General features: G+C 39.9%; 1 protein-coding gene across 1 annotated transcript in view; it reads left to right on the forward strand.

Moving 5' to 3' along the window:
* Window positions 1-5,480: 5,480 nt before the first annotated feature.
* The window catches only part of LOC128358760 (protein inscuteable homolog), a 35,325-nt gene continuing 23,404 nt past the window's right edge, over window positions 5,481-17,401 (forward strand). The window contains exon 1 of the mRNA XM_053319145.1: window positions 5,481-5,488. Coding sequence (XP_053175120.1) covers window positions 5,484-5,488 — 5 coding nt within the window. The 5' untranslated portion in view covers window positions 5,481-5,483. The remainder of the gene's footprint in view (window positions 5,489-17,401) is intronic.

Genomic DNA, 17,401 nt, shown 5'->3' on the forward strand with positions numbered 1-17,401 from the left:
GCAGAAAGGCGGGCTGGGCAAAACATAACCCAAACTTAAAATAAGTTGCCCATGCCAATGTTATCTGTGGAATGCACTACATTTAGACTCACTGAGATAATGAGCTGATGACTGTTGAGTCTGCAGAGAACAAGTTTGTCCTTTCAACATCTGTATCAGACTTGATTGACGGATAATTCGATATTTTATGACACAAAACACCATATCCAATAGCTTGTCAGTTAAGAGCTTATGATACGGTACATTACGTTAGTCTGGGTTGAACTTCTAATTCTTCCACAATTCCTCCCAATTTGTACATCATCTCACAATTCCTCACATCAGGGATCATCATGGTCGGTGTTGTAGATACGGTTTGTGCCAGGCGCTGGCACTGAGAGACATACTTATATGTCTTTTACCAACAAAATCTCCTTCAGTATTTTATGGTAGCATTATGATGGTGGTTCAATGGGTCAAGCATGGCTCTAATACTGCCAGTTTTTTTCCCCCACTACGGCTATTAGAAAAATTATTACACTGCCCTGGGGATAGAAATATAAAAAGAAACTTTGTATCTTACTAACATTTATAAAATTAAATTCAGGGAAGTAGTAAATGAAATGCTGTAAAATGAAGTGGTTTAAATTAGGCACTGAAACTAAACTTATTTTCATTATAAATGAATCTGCTGATTATTTTCACGCCTAATTGATTAATTGATTTGTCTATAAAATGTAAGAAAATAGTGACAGTAACAGTCCAACACCCAAAGATAACCAGTTTACTATCATGTATGTCAAAGAAAAGCATCAATTCATCACATTTGTGAAGCTAAAACAATTATTTGGATTATCAAATTACTTGCAGATTAAATTTCTGTTGATCGACTAATTGACTCATTGACTTAACCATACAGCACAAGTTGACTTTAGGTCTACCTCTTCGCTTTTCCTGGAACTTTCAACTGAATCTCTCTTACTCGGTGGATGGAGTTTTTTTTGTCAAACTACAATTTTCAGGGTCAAGAGTGAATGTTCACACTAGGTTTAGATGTACAGTCATGCTTGCAGATTGGAGAAAGTTGAAGGGACTCACTTAGGAATTCAAGCAGCTCCAAATGGAGCAACAGCATTTCACATCAGTCCTTATCTACACTGCTATGTGTGGGTCTCTCTGTCTAAGTACAAGGGCCCACTTTGAGCCAGCCCACTGTGTGTGGGTTGGGAATGCGGGGTCTACTGAATGGCTCAGCACAGCCTGACTCCAGCTTATTCCCACCCAACCACCCATACAGTACCCATCCTGCCCTGCCTTCCTCGCCGCATGACAGTTCTGTGGTGAGACTGTGACCACTGTCTCCTCCTCTGAACCCAGTCTCCAGCTCAATGATAGGACATGAGCAGCATGGCACCGGCAAGTCGCTGATGCAAAGTGTGTCCACTGTATTTAAAGGCCAAAGGCCAGGAACAACTTCTTTAGTAGATGCTTTATTCAGTCTGTGTGAGTTAGGACAGTATCAGGGGAAGAAGCTTGTTGTGCTTAATCGTTGGCAGTTTTGAAGTGAAGCCAAACCATAAGGAACCAGTTACACAATGAGGCACCCCTGAAACAACAAGGATCTAAAACTTAGAGTACACAGCCTGGCTCACTCTTTCCTGAACTCCATCACATTGATCCAAGCTGGTTTTGGCTTCTCAAAATGGTGAGTGGCTTTGCCTCTTTCTCCTGATTTCCTCAATGTTCAGCTTCTTCTGTTTTTGTCAAACAGAAATTCATTGCTTTTGGCGTAATGAAGCTGAGCCACTGTGGTGTGGTATTTTGTTTTCTGCAGACCAGTTTTTGTATTCATTTTGGTGGTTTTACCCAGAATCTGTGGGAGGCATTCTGCCCTACCACAGAACATTATAAAAAGTATTGCAAATGTATTTTTACTCTTTGACTCTGCATTTTTGTACAGCACAGTGAGGTCAGTGGACAATGAAATCTTGGTGGTAGAATAGAAATGTAATTTTTCACGTCTGTTATATTTGTGAATAGTTCAGCGTTAGTCAGAGTTAGACTGACGAAGGAGTGTATATCTCTGGCACTAAATAAATTTCAATTCCATTCCATTGCCCAAAATTTACAAATTTAGAGTTGATTAGAAGCTAAATATCTCCACATCTACGCTCTTTTCTTCTGGACTACTAAAGTCCACTATAATAGAGTGGCCTCAGTCTGTCAAAGTTATTACTGAACTTGTGATGGTCTTGTATTCAACGTTAACAATCCGTATCACCTTGATCCCACTGGGTCCATATGCATTGCATTCAAGTTTCGACAAGCTGACCGCAGCCACTGTAGTCAATACTTGTGAGTCCACTGGATCCATCGCAGTTTCACAAACATCCCAGAAGCATCTCCACCCTGTGTCCTACATACACGCCTAGTCTATATTTGATCAAGGTGGGCAGGAAGTCAGACACAGAAAAAATAAATAGCATCCAGTCAGTTTTCAAATTAAAACACCCCATGCAGATTCCAGATTGTATTTACAGTAAACGCGATTAAAACAGACAAATAAAGAAACCGATGACATATGTAGCCTACTTTTGCATAAGCACAAACGTAAAGGAAAATGACCAAATCAACAGAAGAGAAAGTCAACAAAATCAGGCAGTTTATTTGCGCTGCTTCTTCACTAATTACGGTAGCCTAAAGCTGCTCATTCCCTTTGACTATAGGCTGCTGTAATTACTGTAGTAGTGGTGCAACTGAATATAAAAGGCTGACTGCAATCAAACACTCTTAAACTCTCCCAGTGGGGTAGGACGCTGTGTGGAGGTGGAGAACATAACTGCATCAGACCTGGAACACAATGCAAATGCACTTTGTGAGACTCCAAATGTTGGATTCTGCCAGTAACAATGGAAAATATAAAGAGATAATTATTAGGTGTATATGCAATGAAAGGCTATTGCAACAACAACAACTAAATGTTTCCCATGAATAGCACAGAAAAGATAATGATAAATGAAGGAGCTGGCGTGACACTAACTAGAGGCCGACATCACATGAAATATCACTAGAAAACTACAAGTGACAGAAATAAAGCACACAACCACACACAAACCTTTAAAACCACCTCTACACACATGCAAAGAATAAATACAAGTGCTACAGTAAATCTGGAATGCAAACCCTGGTGATTTCCCTTACACACACAAGTCACTGAGTGGATGTTGTTTTACCCGGCATGTGACATGGAGCTTAGACAGAGGTGTCCTTTGTTTGGCTTACCTACAACCGACATGTTTCTCCACGGCAACCGAATGGGGAAGCCCACAGGGCCACTCAGGTTTCAGCCCAGACATGAAAAGAAATGTCCACCCCAGCAAGAAAATTAGCCAGGATCCTGTCAAAGCTGACCATCTGCTTAGGAAACTCATATTTCTGTGGCACTTGCAGCCTTCATTCACTTGGGGATGCTTAACTGCAGACGCACACATACGTATGGTGCTGATTTAAAATGAACGGACCACTGTAACTCTTTTTACCTATCGTGAATTATTACAGCACTGCAAAGCATTGCCTAAAACCAAATCAGTGGAGTCTCATATACACAGAGGACCTGCTGTAAACTTTTCACTGTAAACCTTCCCTCGCTTCCCTCATGCATCGTTTGCAGTCGGTGGCCACTCACAGCAGAATGACAGAGATCACTTTTAGCAAAATGGTCCTTAACACGGCACTTAGTGGCACTCTCTAAGTGCTCAGGACTGAATTGCTTGATTGGGCACATCAGACAACTCATCTCCATTTGTATGGTAATCCACAGAAGAGCGTCATAACGAGCTGGAGGCGCATGTAATGGAATCTGCTGGATCCGTGACTCGCTGGCGGTGACCCCTGCGCTCAATTTTAGGGCCAATATAATTCATCTACAACTCTATTGTAATAATCTAACAGTGCAATTATATCAGCACTCATTGTGTGGTATTCTTTTCTAGTCTAACAACGCTAAGTTTAATGAATGTGGGTTTTTCCCCCAACACAGAGTGCTTACTGTCAGTCTTCCAGATTTCCACGGCCCTGGCACAGTCTTGGTATCATTTCTGATTCGCTGTTCTTTCTCTGAAAATGGCCCTTGAGGAGCCATGCCAAGACTGCAGTTAAAAGACCCCCCCCCCTTTCTTCTTGCTTCTCTGTATCTTATCCCTGCTTGCTTCCTCTTCTCTTTTTTTTGTATCTCTCTTTCAAGTCTAGTCTGGGTATCTGTTTTTAGCAGTCACTGATTCAGTAACCGAAAAAAAGTACCCTGAAAAATGATTTCCTCATCCATCTTTAAATAGTTCCCTTTGTTGCTCATAATTATGTAACCTGGGTAGTTTTGTAGCAATCGAAGCAAATAGTAAAAATCAAATGGGTAACTCTAATGCGCTGCTGCTTCATCTTCAAATGCTGCAGAATGGATCAGTTGTTCTGCTATTGTGGCATTTCGGCTTCAAAATGCCTGAACACTGCGGCACTCAAAAAGCAGGCCAGCAACGAGTGACATCTCACATGCATCACCCATCCTTCTAGTCTCAATTTCTTTATTGTGAGTTCTCCTGTTTACGTCTATCGATCCCATAACACTGTAAGCATTTAATAAAAAGCAGGGCACCACAGCTGAAACCCGATCTGTGACACTAGCAGGGTGTGCGTTTGTGTGCGTGAGAGAGAAACTCACTTTGTAACTACCTGCTAATTATACTCCACAGTAAACATGAAATTTGTTACCACACCACTGCAGGATATCATTAACTAAAAGGATTAGGGTGTGGCCCAGGCAGGAGGGCATCCGTGGCTTCTCCCGAATAAAAATGGACTAATCTAAATGGGATACATCAATAAAACGGCAGAATAAAGTTGCGGGCACTTAAGAGCGTCAGCCCCTTTTGCTCAGGCTCAAAGTAGGGAAGAGAGTCACTGGCTGGCAGCCAGCCAATAAATTAGAAGATAAGAAATATTATTCCACTGGCACACCAGCGGCTTGCAGCTATTTAAAACAGGGAGGTTTATTGATAATTGAATTACTTGGAGGAAAAAAAGACAAGACAAGAATAGAATGCTTGGAGGCGGATCAATAAGGAGATATTGTAGTGGATAACGCTGCGGTGGCAAGCAGCACAGCCAGGAGGATGCAGTGTGTGTGTGTGTGTATGTGTCTGCATGTAGTATTCATTTTGTGTGTATTGAATGTGTCTAATAGTGCATGAAGACATTCAGTCAGAGGTGATCCATTTTGTTTTACACAATTTGACTCTTTTTTAAATAATATTTGACATTTAACAGCAACATAAGCTGTTAAAGAAAGTGTTGGTGTCACTTTCATGACTTGTAACCTTGATGTTTATGTTGTGTGTGTTGTGTTTCAGGTGCTGAGCTGAAGTAAGATGGCCTCGGACAGAATGGCAACTCCTCAGAGCAGCTCCAGACAGAGCAGCTCCAGACAGAGCAGCTCACTGTCTTCATCTCCAATGAGGTAAGTAGAAGTGCAGAGTGGTGATGCTCTGAATGCCTTGGGGTTATGGCCCCAACCATGAATCACAATGTCTCGGTTTGCATCCGGCTGCAGATTTTTGTTGCACGTCATTCCCCATCTTTTTCTCTTTCTCATCATTTCCTGTATGTCGCTACTGTCTGCCATAATACCAAAGACAAAAAGGAAAAAAAGAAAACAAATCTAAGAAGTGCTCTATGACCATATGAAGGAAGGAAGTTGCTAGTCAGTTTCTGTAATGTATTTATGTAAACACACACAACCCAGACCATCTCTTAAGGCATTCAGCTGGTTCATTTGAGCACTCAAAGATGTTATGTATTTAAAGGTTGGTTCACCCAAATCACAAAAATAATGTAATTTCCCTTTTGCCTCTTGTAGTATGTAGCCATGCAGATTTTTTTATAGTATTATTTGCTGAGGTATCCACTGCTGAGAAGTCTGCTGACATACCAGTATAATGGAGTAGACCAGTATAATGGAGTAGAGTGGACTTTCCTTTGTGCTGCTCAAAGTACCAACAAGTTAGATTTGTACTAAAACAGCAGTAGGTCTGCAGCTGTCAGGTGTTTATTTTCATTTTGCCCTTGATTCTAAATGTGAGAACATACTTTCACAAAAAGCTTTTTAAGGTTGGATGAGGTAGAAAAATTGGCATATTGAGAATGTATACTCAGTGTTTCATCACATGGTACATGCCTAAAAATTAAAAGAGCATGGCTGGTTTGAGTCCAATTGGTGGCCATATCTGTTACTATAGTGTGTGATAAGGGTATATTGCATAGGTTGATCAGGAGAGACATATTCAATTACAATTTTCATTTTATTCAAATGCTATCTTAAGTGGAACGAAGCAATGAAGTTTCATGATTTAATGATTCATTTATCAGTCAACATATATTTTGTTTTGGAAAATTTTCCAAAACTAGTATAAATTTACTTACAATTTTAAAGGCTATGCTGGGAATTAAATTGAGTTGTTCAGTTATGATCTGTGCACATTCACATGGTTCTGAGCAGAGGTCTTATCCAACAAAATAAGTGAAAACACTTGTCGAGGTGGACAATGGCTGTGCAGGGAATTAAATGGAAACGTAACTCTGTACAGAAACAATAATGAGGTAAGCTTGCATGGAAGACTGCATCTTGAGACAGAGATCTCAGTTTTTAAAGCAATTTCTGTGCCCCATACACTCCATGGCCCGCAGAAATGCTATTCCAAATAGAAAACACACTGAACATGAACACAACAGTTTCAGCCTTGGTGGCCATGTTGCTTGTTAGAACTAAACACTGTCCTTGCCATACAAACACTGAAACCCACATAACACAACCACAGCAATCAAACCATGAATACAACATGGCTAAAACAATGATTCAAACTTGAACATTAACAGTCCCATGAGCCCTTGTGCTCCATTTACATAGAGTTGTCAATAACTAGAGCGGCCTCCTCCTCTGATTGCTACAATTCTTTGGTTACTGCGGATAAAACACAGAAATTGCAGTCAACAGTTGAAACTATTTGCTTGGTTAAATGTAGTTCAATCACAAGGTTTTTTATGAACACAGTTTTGCGCAGTTCTCTCGGCTTCTCGTGTTAGTATTACAGCCATTGGTTGAGAGCTGTTAATATTCTCAATGCTGAGAGCACTTTTCTGTGGACACACGTCACAAACATGTAAAAAACATGTGCAAACACGCAAACACCATACTGACAATAATAGCCATGATAACAAGAAATTACCTTCCTGTTTCATCTGCTGATGGCACCCCCAGTTAAGCAGCATACTTTGGCCCCACATCTCCTTCTGATAATGTACTGTAATGATGACAGCGGTATGAGAAATACAGGTATCATGGCAACTCTCATTGTCACAGATTGAGGTTTCCAGTCGTGACAGGGTCCAGTCGTCCTCGGTGGTTTGTGAGGAGATGAATATGTCACATACATGTCACAGATTAGGCTGCTGTGAGGAAGGCAGGGAGTGAAAAAAATATTGAATAGTACAGCTTAAAATTTTACCATTGTTTGTCAAATATCCCAAATCCAAAATTTTAATTAGAAGTGTATTGTTGGCAGGGTTGCATTTGCAGATGGCTCACTTGTATTTTGACAAAGGGTTTCATTACAGTTCTTATTGACTGACCCAGGATCCTTGATCAACTAATTAGAGGCAGTCAATAACAGACAGAACAAAGGTCAAAACCTGACAAACAAACAAATACACCAATACACACCTTCACACTCCTGCCCACACACCCACACACCTGACCTGACAACATCTGTCCACAATTGGATTCCACATTTGAGGTGCACATGCGAGCCAGAGATTGAATCCAAAATTCCAGAAAAATCTGTAAGACACATGTCTGTGCACATACCAAACAATCAAAAACTGAAGTAAAAACAAAGCAGTTCTGCATCAACGCTGTCAAGCACTCACGAACAGTTGAAAACCAAAACCGGACTGCACTGCTGAGGCGTTTTTTGTTGTTGTTGTTGTTGCTGCTGCTGCTGTAATTGACGGTTCATGTGTAATTTTTTTCACTTTGAGAAAAAGAAAAAAACAAAGCCATTTTTAAAACTGCATGATTATCACGTTTTAAATAAACTGTGGTGACTAAGAAGTCTCTTTTTGGATGTTTTCAAGACATTACTCATATGACACAGCAGTGATTTACTATATCTTAGTGATGAAACTTTAAGTGCCAGATGCTGAATTCTCTTTTTTTTAATGGGAAAAGACTCTTCATCAGCTGCTGTGTTTGAGGATATTTCAGTCACTGATAATAAATGTGATTATATATCTTCTGACAGAGTTGTGTGTACAATTGCTTACACAGCGTCACAGAAGACACGCAGTGAATGCCCTTGGATATCAAATCAGTAGAGCTGTCACGCCATACATAGGCAACCAGACACACACACACACACACACACACACACACACACACTCGCATAAACAAACAGATCATCTCTTACTTGCTTTCTTTGTCTGTCTCTCATTTACACGTTCAAACATAAATCCTATTTGTGCAGCACATGGCTCACTAGCAGTCAGTAAATCAAGTAATGAAAGGAGCCAAATAACTGAATTGTATTAAAATAAATTGAAAACACATACATACCCTCAGTTGACAAACATCTCCAGAACAGAACCAGTGCTTTTCCCGGTTTGTTTATGTGAACAATCTACGCCTCAGGTTACAGTCTTAGAGAGGCTGGAGAGTCATTATGATATGATTTTTGTACCTTAATTTGTCTGTGCTTGTGTGTTTTTCATGTTGCAGATTTTTTCTTGCAGCCAATGCAAGAACGTTGGAAAAGTTAGAAACATAACTGTGTGTTTTTTTGCTGATGTGAGGCAAAAGAGTGTGAGAGAAAAAGAGAGCAAATGAGTCAGCTGGAGATGGTTTGAGACACAGAGATAGAGATTATTCCACAGTATAATGTCTTGTGCTTATACCCGCAATAACTGTAATAATATGCCTACAGTAACCAGGCATGTGTTAGGGCAGGAGTATGAGTCAGAAAAAACAAACAACGGAGAGAATTAAAGGACCAGTGTGTAGGATTTAGTGGCATCTAGAGGTGAGGTTGCACATTGCAACTAACTGAAACCCCCTCCCTCCTCCACTTCAAAGCATATAGGAGAACCTATGGTGTCAGCGAAACTCGCCAAAAACTTGAAGGTCCGAGTTACGTGTTTGGTTTGTCTGTTCTGGGCTACTGTAGAAACATGGCTCTTACTGTGGAAGAGGACCCGTTCCCTATGTAGATATGAAGGGCTCATTTTAAGTTACAGTAACAAAAGTTTAAGGAGATTTTACAGTTATTTAAACATACTTATGAATATTATATTCCATTTCTGCCAATAGATAAATACAAGCACTGGTCCTTTAAATTGAGAGTTGGTTTGACTGTGAGAAAGAAACAGAGAACAAGAGAGAAACAGACTCAGTGTGTTCTGTTAAAGGTGAATCTAGTCTTGGCTACACAATAGAGGCAGCCTGAAACATCTGGGAGTCAGATGTCTGCCCCCTCTGCCAGAATCCAACTGTACCAGTCAGAGGCCACTATATCCCCTTACCATGTGCTACTTCGGGAGGAGCACAGACTCAACCTTCGCCCAGAAAATTAAGGCGTGACATGCACATTTAAAAGTACCATTAGCCATATGTTTTTACCATTTACTTAGCTCATCATGCACTGCCTTTACACAGTAAGGCAGCATTATGTCAAGGAACCAGAGCTATAGCCTTAGTGTAAAAAGGTTTGTGCAGTGAATAGTGTTTAGAAATATGTCTCTTTGTACATATGCCTTCATATTTCATTAGTTTTGGGACAAGAGTGTCCTTGTTTCCTTGTACAGTTGAAGCCAAACCCACAATGGTCTAGGCTCAAAAGCTCGCAGCTCATTCTGCCCACATTTCCATTCACTATGCCCCACTGGACTGCGGTTCTGTTGTGGTATTTGAGAAAGATTTCCATTTGTTCATATGTGACATCAGGCGTCAGAGAGCGATATTCATGCAAAGCAGACACTGGACAACAGCTACGGGCTCCTTCTTGCTTATATTCTGCTGAATGACTTCCATATCAGAAAGCTGTGAGAAGAGTAATCAGAACTGCAGTCAGATACAATGGAGAGACTATTACATGAACTAACACATGTTGCTGTGGTTCTTTTCCAAACAAGCTACTTGGCCTGCCAGTAATATGTATGCATGCAGTCAGTGAACGATACAAGATGTTGTTTTAAACTATTCGGTGAGGGCTTTTATTCAAAACCTCTGATTGTACTGTGCTGTGAATACAATTGGGTAGTTTTAGTCTCTGGAGGATTTTTTTTCTTGGCAAAAACATTTCAGAAACAGTTATCATGCAAAGTTTCGCATTTTTAGAGGTGATGTTTGAACTAATTATATATTAGGTCATAGTTTTAACTGGACTATGAGTAATAAGTGTTGTAATATTTTGTGACATGATTTTCAAGAGAAGTATTTGATGAAAATGAGTATTTTACACCATACAAATATATTTTCATGAGCTAAAGTGAACCCATGTCACCAGAGTTGAATGACGTTCCTACACTTAAATTACTTAAAGCTTCTACGTGGTGCTGCTACTAATCATAATTTTCATCAGCGATATCTTCAGATCATTTTCTCAATTGATCGTCAGCCCAAGGTGACATTGTTAGATCGCTTCTTTTGTCCTAACAACAGTTCAAAACTAAAACATATAGAGTTCACAACAGCTTAATCACATCTAAATCTAAATCCATGTGGTCTAAAAGTTACTGTTTTTTGTGTTTTACTCCACAAAATTAATTTCTGTACATGGTGTTTTAAGAGATGTTAATTTCAGACACTTTCTGGAAACCAGACTGTCTGAGTCACGCAGAGTGTCTACACTTTAATTCAAAACATCAGTAGGATCCTTTTGCAGATGACAGCAGGATGACATGACTTGTAAGGAGACCATTAATCAAGTGGCGTACCAAAGTGAAGCAGACATTACTCAGTCTGTGCTCATGAACTGTGAAGTGTTGTACACAGTGCGTGAATCACCTGGAGCCTCTAGCGATATGTAGAACAAGCCTTATAATGGGCAACCACCCCTGAAGAACAAATTAGTTCCTTCTGTCCAATAACTGCCATACTTGAGTGACAACAGGTGCTCTACTGCTTGGTTACACACCTGTCCGTCTGCCGCTCGCTAACTAGCTACACTACACTGTGGAGCTGATACACTGTGTAGGCCAAAGACGTGACTGTCATTGTGGTTGACACTACAGTTGTATATCCGTTTATTTCCGTTATCCTCCGTGATGTGATTAGCGAGTGACCTAGAGACAGCACACGCTACAGTGTTTTCATGTGGACAAGGTTGCTGTTTTTAGCCTCAAACAAACTGACTCACATCCTGTCATTAAGAATTCTGACAGAGGTCTGTACGTGCTGCGCCAAGTGTTGCTTTTATATTTCCTTTCTCTTTGCTCTGTATTTCTTCTCTCTGAGCTCAGCGAGGATTTCCCCTGGCCTACTGAATGCCTGTCAGATGATGATTCCCTTTGTGTAATGCGATGTCAGCTCGCAAAGGTTTTTGAACATGTTCTGGGTGACTGCGAGGTTCATAAAAGGGAGATTTTATACATAAATGGAATAGAAATTTTTCATTTTATGGTCTGAAAGATCATAAGTTTTAAACAAGTCTATTTTACACAGGGGCAGAGAGGGTGAATGCAAATATAGACACTCAGAGGCAGTGAGTGCTGGAAATTGGGGACTGTGGGTGGTAGCTGGGAAACAGAGGCTGAGGCTAGGACTGGGAACCAGGGCTGAGGCTTGGACTAGAAGCTAGGAACTTAAGGCTGGTGTGTGGGAAAATGGAGCTGAGGTTCGGGCTGGTTGTCAATGGGCAGACCCATGATGATGGTGGATGACATCGACACTGTAGGGCAGGGAAGGTCAAGTGCTGGAAGACAAGCCAGATGGGCGAGAGATGCTCGGTACGTCGGTGGAGAAGGATGACTGCCTATGAACTAGCTGGGTGTTGGCAAAGGCAGCTGATGGCACAGAAACAGGCTGGTTATTAGCATGGACACGAACCAGCGGATACTTTGTTGTGCTGGGCAGCAGAGAGAGAAAGCTAATGGCCTCAGGAATTAGGCTTTCTTCTAGGGGCTCTTAAATGAGGGTACCCCATTAAAATGGCAAGACCCATAGAAAGGGGAATGATTGGAGCATTTAGGGGCAGGATTAGACAGGAGGCTAGCCAAACTGGAGGCAGAGGTAGACTGGACAATAGCAGGGCCAAGGCTAGCTGACTGGGAGCAGACTTGTAGCTACTTAGTCAAATCCAAAAGTGGGGCAGGAATCCTAAAAAAATGATGTATACTACTAAATTGTTTTCCTAATTAGGTTGCGCTGGCGACTATTAATGCTGCCTGGATTATGTTCCCTGGCAATTTTTCTTTTGAATTGAATAATGGCTGCATTTATTTTATTCAGGAGACAGAGAGACACAGTACTCTGGCACCAGAAAATTTCACTTAAATGTTCAGTATCAATATTTTTGCCGAATATGTCAACAACATTTTATCACTATGTTGACAGAAAATTGAATTCTGGCAGCATTATATTTCTAAAAATAATATCTGCTGTTGTAATAGTAGTATATGAACATAATTTCTAGGAGACAAGGTTGGAAGACTGTTGAACTAAAGGTTTTTGACCATTGATTAGTTTTGTAACAGAACTCAGTTTGGGTTCAGCTTCTAAATCCTATTTTACTTCAATACTTGAGGATCCTTATTGACCCAATGTTTTCTCTTGCCCCTAACCCTGACCTTATTGTGCCACACCAGAGTTACATAATTGCAGAGTTTCTGACTCATTAGCATTCATGTCAACATCCAAGTCAATATTACAACAGGGAAAATGCTTAATGATATGGAGGTACGAATGCCACACATCAGCTAAAGTCCATTCTTCAATGTAATTGGTCCCAAACACGATATTTTAACCCTCATACAACCAACCAATATTACAACCACACATGCTCACACACAGTTTGAGTCACAAACCTCTCTCTTTCAGAAATCTGGTTCAGGGATAAAACATCATGGGACTCGATGGACAGAGCAGCACCCTCTCAGTGACTCATCCAGCAGAACAACTCCATGTGCTTCAAGTATATAAAAACTTAAAAAGTGAATCACCTAAAAGCTCAACTTATCATTTTCTCTTGATGTGTTCCAGGAATATTGAGCTCACTCTGTCCTTTATCACCTACTCAACACACCATCGAACATAAAACCATTTTTTCTGCAGTCTGCTTTTTTCTGCCAGATTTCAGTACAACTTTCTTCCCAAAGTTCAGAGACAGGTTGCACAAACACCTCAAGTTAAGATTTTCCTTAAAGTCTGAGTTAAGATTTCCTTCAAATAAAATTGGTTGCACAAAACACCCTTTTGTCTTCACTTTTGTATTTTAAGGTTTTCTCTTTATCCTGGTATTATATTTAAGAAACCCCTTAAAGTTTGTTAAACTGTTTCACAAAAGACCTTGGCAACCAAAGTAAGGAAAACAACTTAAAGTACCTCTGACTCTATCTTAATGGCCAAGTTTATGGTGATAAATTAAGTAAATGAACGTATCCCAAGAAGAGTGATCTGCGACCGGGAGAACCCAGTGGATATGTTTAACGATAAGCAACAGATTTTAAATTACAGATTTGACAAGCACTCAATTTATGATTTGTCAGACTGTATAAAGTTGGATCACTCTACTTTCTGCAGCTGTGCTCTTTCCGCTGTATTGCAATTAATGATTGTTCTACAGTTGTGTCCTGCAGGATCTTTTCATTCAGCAATAGATGTGTAAAAACTGATGGCTGTTAACTTTCCAAATGACCATTGCTCTTTTTTGCATGTGCTTTCTTTAATTGTATACCTCTAGAAGAATAATATTTCCCTCCTCTGACCAATTTCGTCTTCTTATCTTCTTTTTTTTCTACTATGGGCCAACTTTGTGAGGTGATACAGAGAGAGAGAGAACAGTCTTATTAAATACAAGCAGAGATATTAGTAGACCTCATATCCTTGTTTTTGTTTTTTCTATCAGACTTTCTCTCATTAACTCCTGCTACTGCCACCGTCACTCAGTTTACAGCCATCAGCAGATGAGAAGGGCTGATGTTTCATCTTCACAGGATCCCAGTCTGGGATAATAGAGCTGCTGTCGCCTGACCCTCTCTTGGCCCTGCATGTAAATATTTGTCATTCCCTGCAAGCTGAAGTGCACCGCTTCCCCTCCTTTGGAAAACAAACCTATTATTATCATCTTTTTTTCCCCCGTGGTGAGGGGAACGTTTTGTGGCTTGTTGAGCGTGTAAATCAAGATGGGTTCATCCTTCTGTGATGCTGTTTTATAACTGTGGAAAATGGTTTGAAATGGCCATATTGGGTCTCAAATGAATAGGATTCTGCATATTGTTGCATTTTTACCCCTAAGAATGATTTGGTTGTTTGTGTATGAATTCTCTCACTAAGAGTATCACTTTAGCTCACATTTACTGTTTCTGTGTCATCCAGTTTTGTCTTCCACAAACTTTCTCATAGGTTAATTGGGTGACATGTACAGGAAAATGATGCCACTTAGGAATTACTGGCTCTCCATCTCCTCATCAGCCACAGCAGAGACTGGTCATCAAGCTCTTTGTGGCTAATTAGACTCAGTTTGAGTCACTGTGTATTTCACCACTAATCTCTAACACTTCAGTTAGACATTAGTGATGTTCTGAAGTGTTCTGATTTGTGAGAAAAACCTGTGTACCCAGAGGAAGTCTTCAGTAGTGTTTTATTTGTAATGAACATTTAGGAGAAATTCATTTAATTAATAGTCACCTACATTTTAACCAAAACTCATACTTCATCAATTTTCAGACATCATCATGATGACTATGAAGCCATTTACCCCCACTTAACACTTCTAAGCTTAGCTTGCAACTTTTGGTATATACAAAAGAACAGTCTGACATTGATATATTATACAGACCTACGCTTTCCAAATCTTTCCAAAGAGGCCTGATTATATTTTAACCCTTTTGTGTTTCAAGTCTCAGTTTTGCAGCCAAGTGATAATACAACACATTAGGGAGTGCTAATCCACCATTTGTAATCTTATTCTGTGAAAGAAATGTTTCTCTGAAATCAAAGTGCAAGGAGACATATGACCTAAGTAACACTTAAAACACAGACATGTCATTATATATATTATGATTATCATATTATGATATTACCACCTGTACTACAATCAAAGAGGAGGCAAAGAAGGACATTTGAATAATGGCAATATGGTCTAGTAAAGATACTGGAAGTTTTAACCCTCTCTGAAGGTCTGATCAAATTTTGGTCACAATAGGTAAAAAATATGTAATGAAAACCATGAAGCCACCTTGAAAGAAAAATAATCAGAGAAATGCATACTGTACCTACTGCTACTTGTTCTGAGTGATAATTTAAAGGTTTTGTCATAATTTATCCTATATCCAGACAAATAGCCAAATTCTTTAATGATCTCCATTAGTGCTGGTATAGACATATTATTATTCTAGTCCACGTTCGCAGGTAATTGCATCTTCATCCTTTCCCAAATTGTGGGAGATTTATTTGCCTGGGAGTTATTTGAACTGGTGAGCATCCTCACTCTGCAGCCTGCAGATTCATCTGCGTTATTCCACCTCTTGACCTGACAGATGATTGACTGAATGTACAATTTCTATGCATACTATATGTGCATTTATGTGTGTGTGTGTGTGTGTGTGTGTGTGTGTGTGTGTGTGTGTGTGAGGTTGTTTGTGCTTTAATCTTAATATTCCTGAATTTTATCTCTTGTCGAAGGCTCTGTGTCTGTATGTGAAGTTTTTAGTTTAAAGTGAACCCGAAATTCTGTATTTTGGTGAAGAAAGGTGGCACCTAAAGATAGAGATAGAGATATAGATAGATAGATAGATAGATAGATAGATAGATAGATAGATAGATATCGGCCTACATGTGACACAAATGTATATTTCTCCTGGTGACTCTTCCTTTAAAATGTCACTCTAAATTTATTATATAAGTTTATATGTAGTGTAAGATGAACCTCCCCTTTTTTCTTTTTCTTACTGCAATAAAACGGGCAGTTTACGTTCTTTGTTTTTACATTTTTTGTTCATCTATATTTATGTGAGTTTTATTTGTGCCTTTATTTGACAGTCATAGTGAAGAGAAGAGAGAGAGAGACAGGAAACACAACTGTCAAGAGCACAATATCGGTTAATATACAACTGAAGCCCTCTAGTGGCCGTAGCAGTTATACATTTGGTCCATAAGTAGCAAAGGAGGAAACAGAGTGGCCATATTTTAGACCAACAACGTCTGTAGAGTGGAGGAGGCCAGAAAGGAAACACTGGACTTAAAATGGGAGACCATTGACTATTGACAACATAATTTTCTTGTAACCATGACTGTTGTCATCCCAGATCTTAACGCACGCTGTTCCGTCTACGGGACAGGACGGATGTTAGGAGGTAGCCACAAGTTCTTCTGAATGTTTTAAACACCAACCCTTAAACATATATATTCATGCCGTACATCGTTGGAAAGCTTAGATTGTCCTGATTCATTCAAGACCACTCACGACTTATATGGTTGCTCACAGCCGTAATAGTATTAGCGATTAGCTCGGCTAGCTCCTGAGCTAAGTAAGAAAAGCTATAATGCTACATACCTTCAAAGTCTTCCCTTTATCCACAACGATCATCTTATGACTCAGGACTTTCTGTACAGCTCGCCAAATATCCATTCTTGTGAAATATGAAATCCGTTTCCATAAAACCGAAATATTTTCCTCAATATGTCCATGTATTTAGTCCAACACGTAATGTAATAACACAAATAACAAACCATATACGGTCCGTTTACGTCATTTCCTGACCTGCACGTCCATCTCAGAGTACACGTGACTAGATGTTTACGACCGTGAGCTCCTCCTGCTTCTGACTACACCACACACAAGCCAATCGGTGTTTAGGATTAGGCAGTACATGTCTCCAAAGCCAATGAGGACATGTGACCGACAACAATGACGACATGGCTTTGATTGACTGCTGTTCCAGCCTATGGAAATATTCGGTGAAATGAAGTTGATAACCTTTTAGCCAATAGTCTGAGGTTTCCAGCTGTGTGTATGACACTAAGCTATTAAGTTTGGCTGTCCATAAACAAACTCCAAGCGTAACCGGCGTGCGCCCTGTGCGTAAAAGAGTTGAACCATATATCATTACGCACTCGGCATTTTGGTACACGGTTGGTTCTTCTTCGACTTAACATATGACTTAT

The sequence above is a fragment of the Scomber japonicus genome, chromosome 5 (assembly GCF_027409825.1).
Source record: "Scomber japonicus isolate fScoJap1 chromosome 5, fScoJap1.pri, whole genome shotgun sequence".
Taxonomy (NCBI): Eukaryota; Metazoa; Chordata; class Actinopteri; order Scombriformes; family Scombridae; genus Scomber; species Scomber japonicus.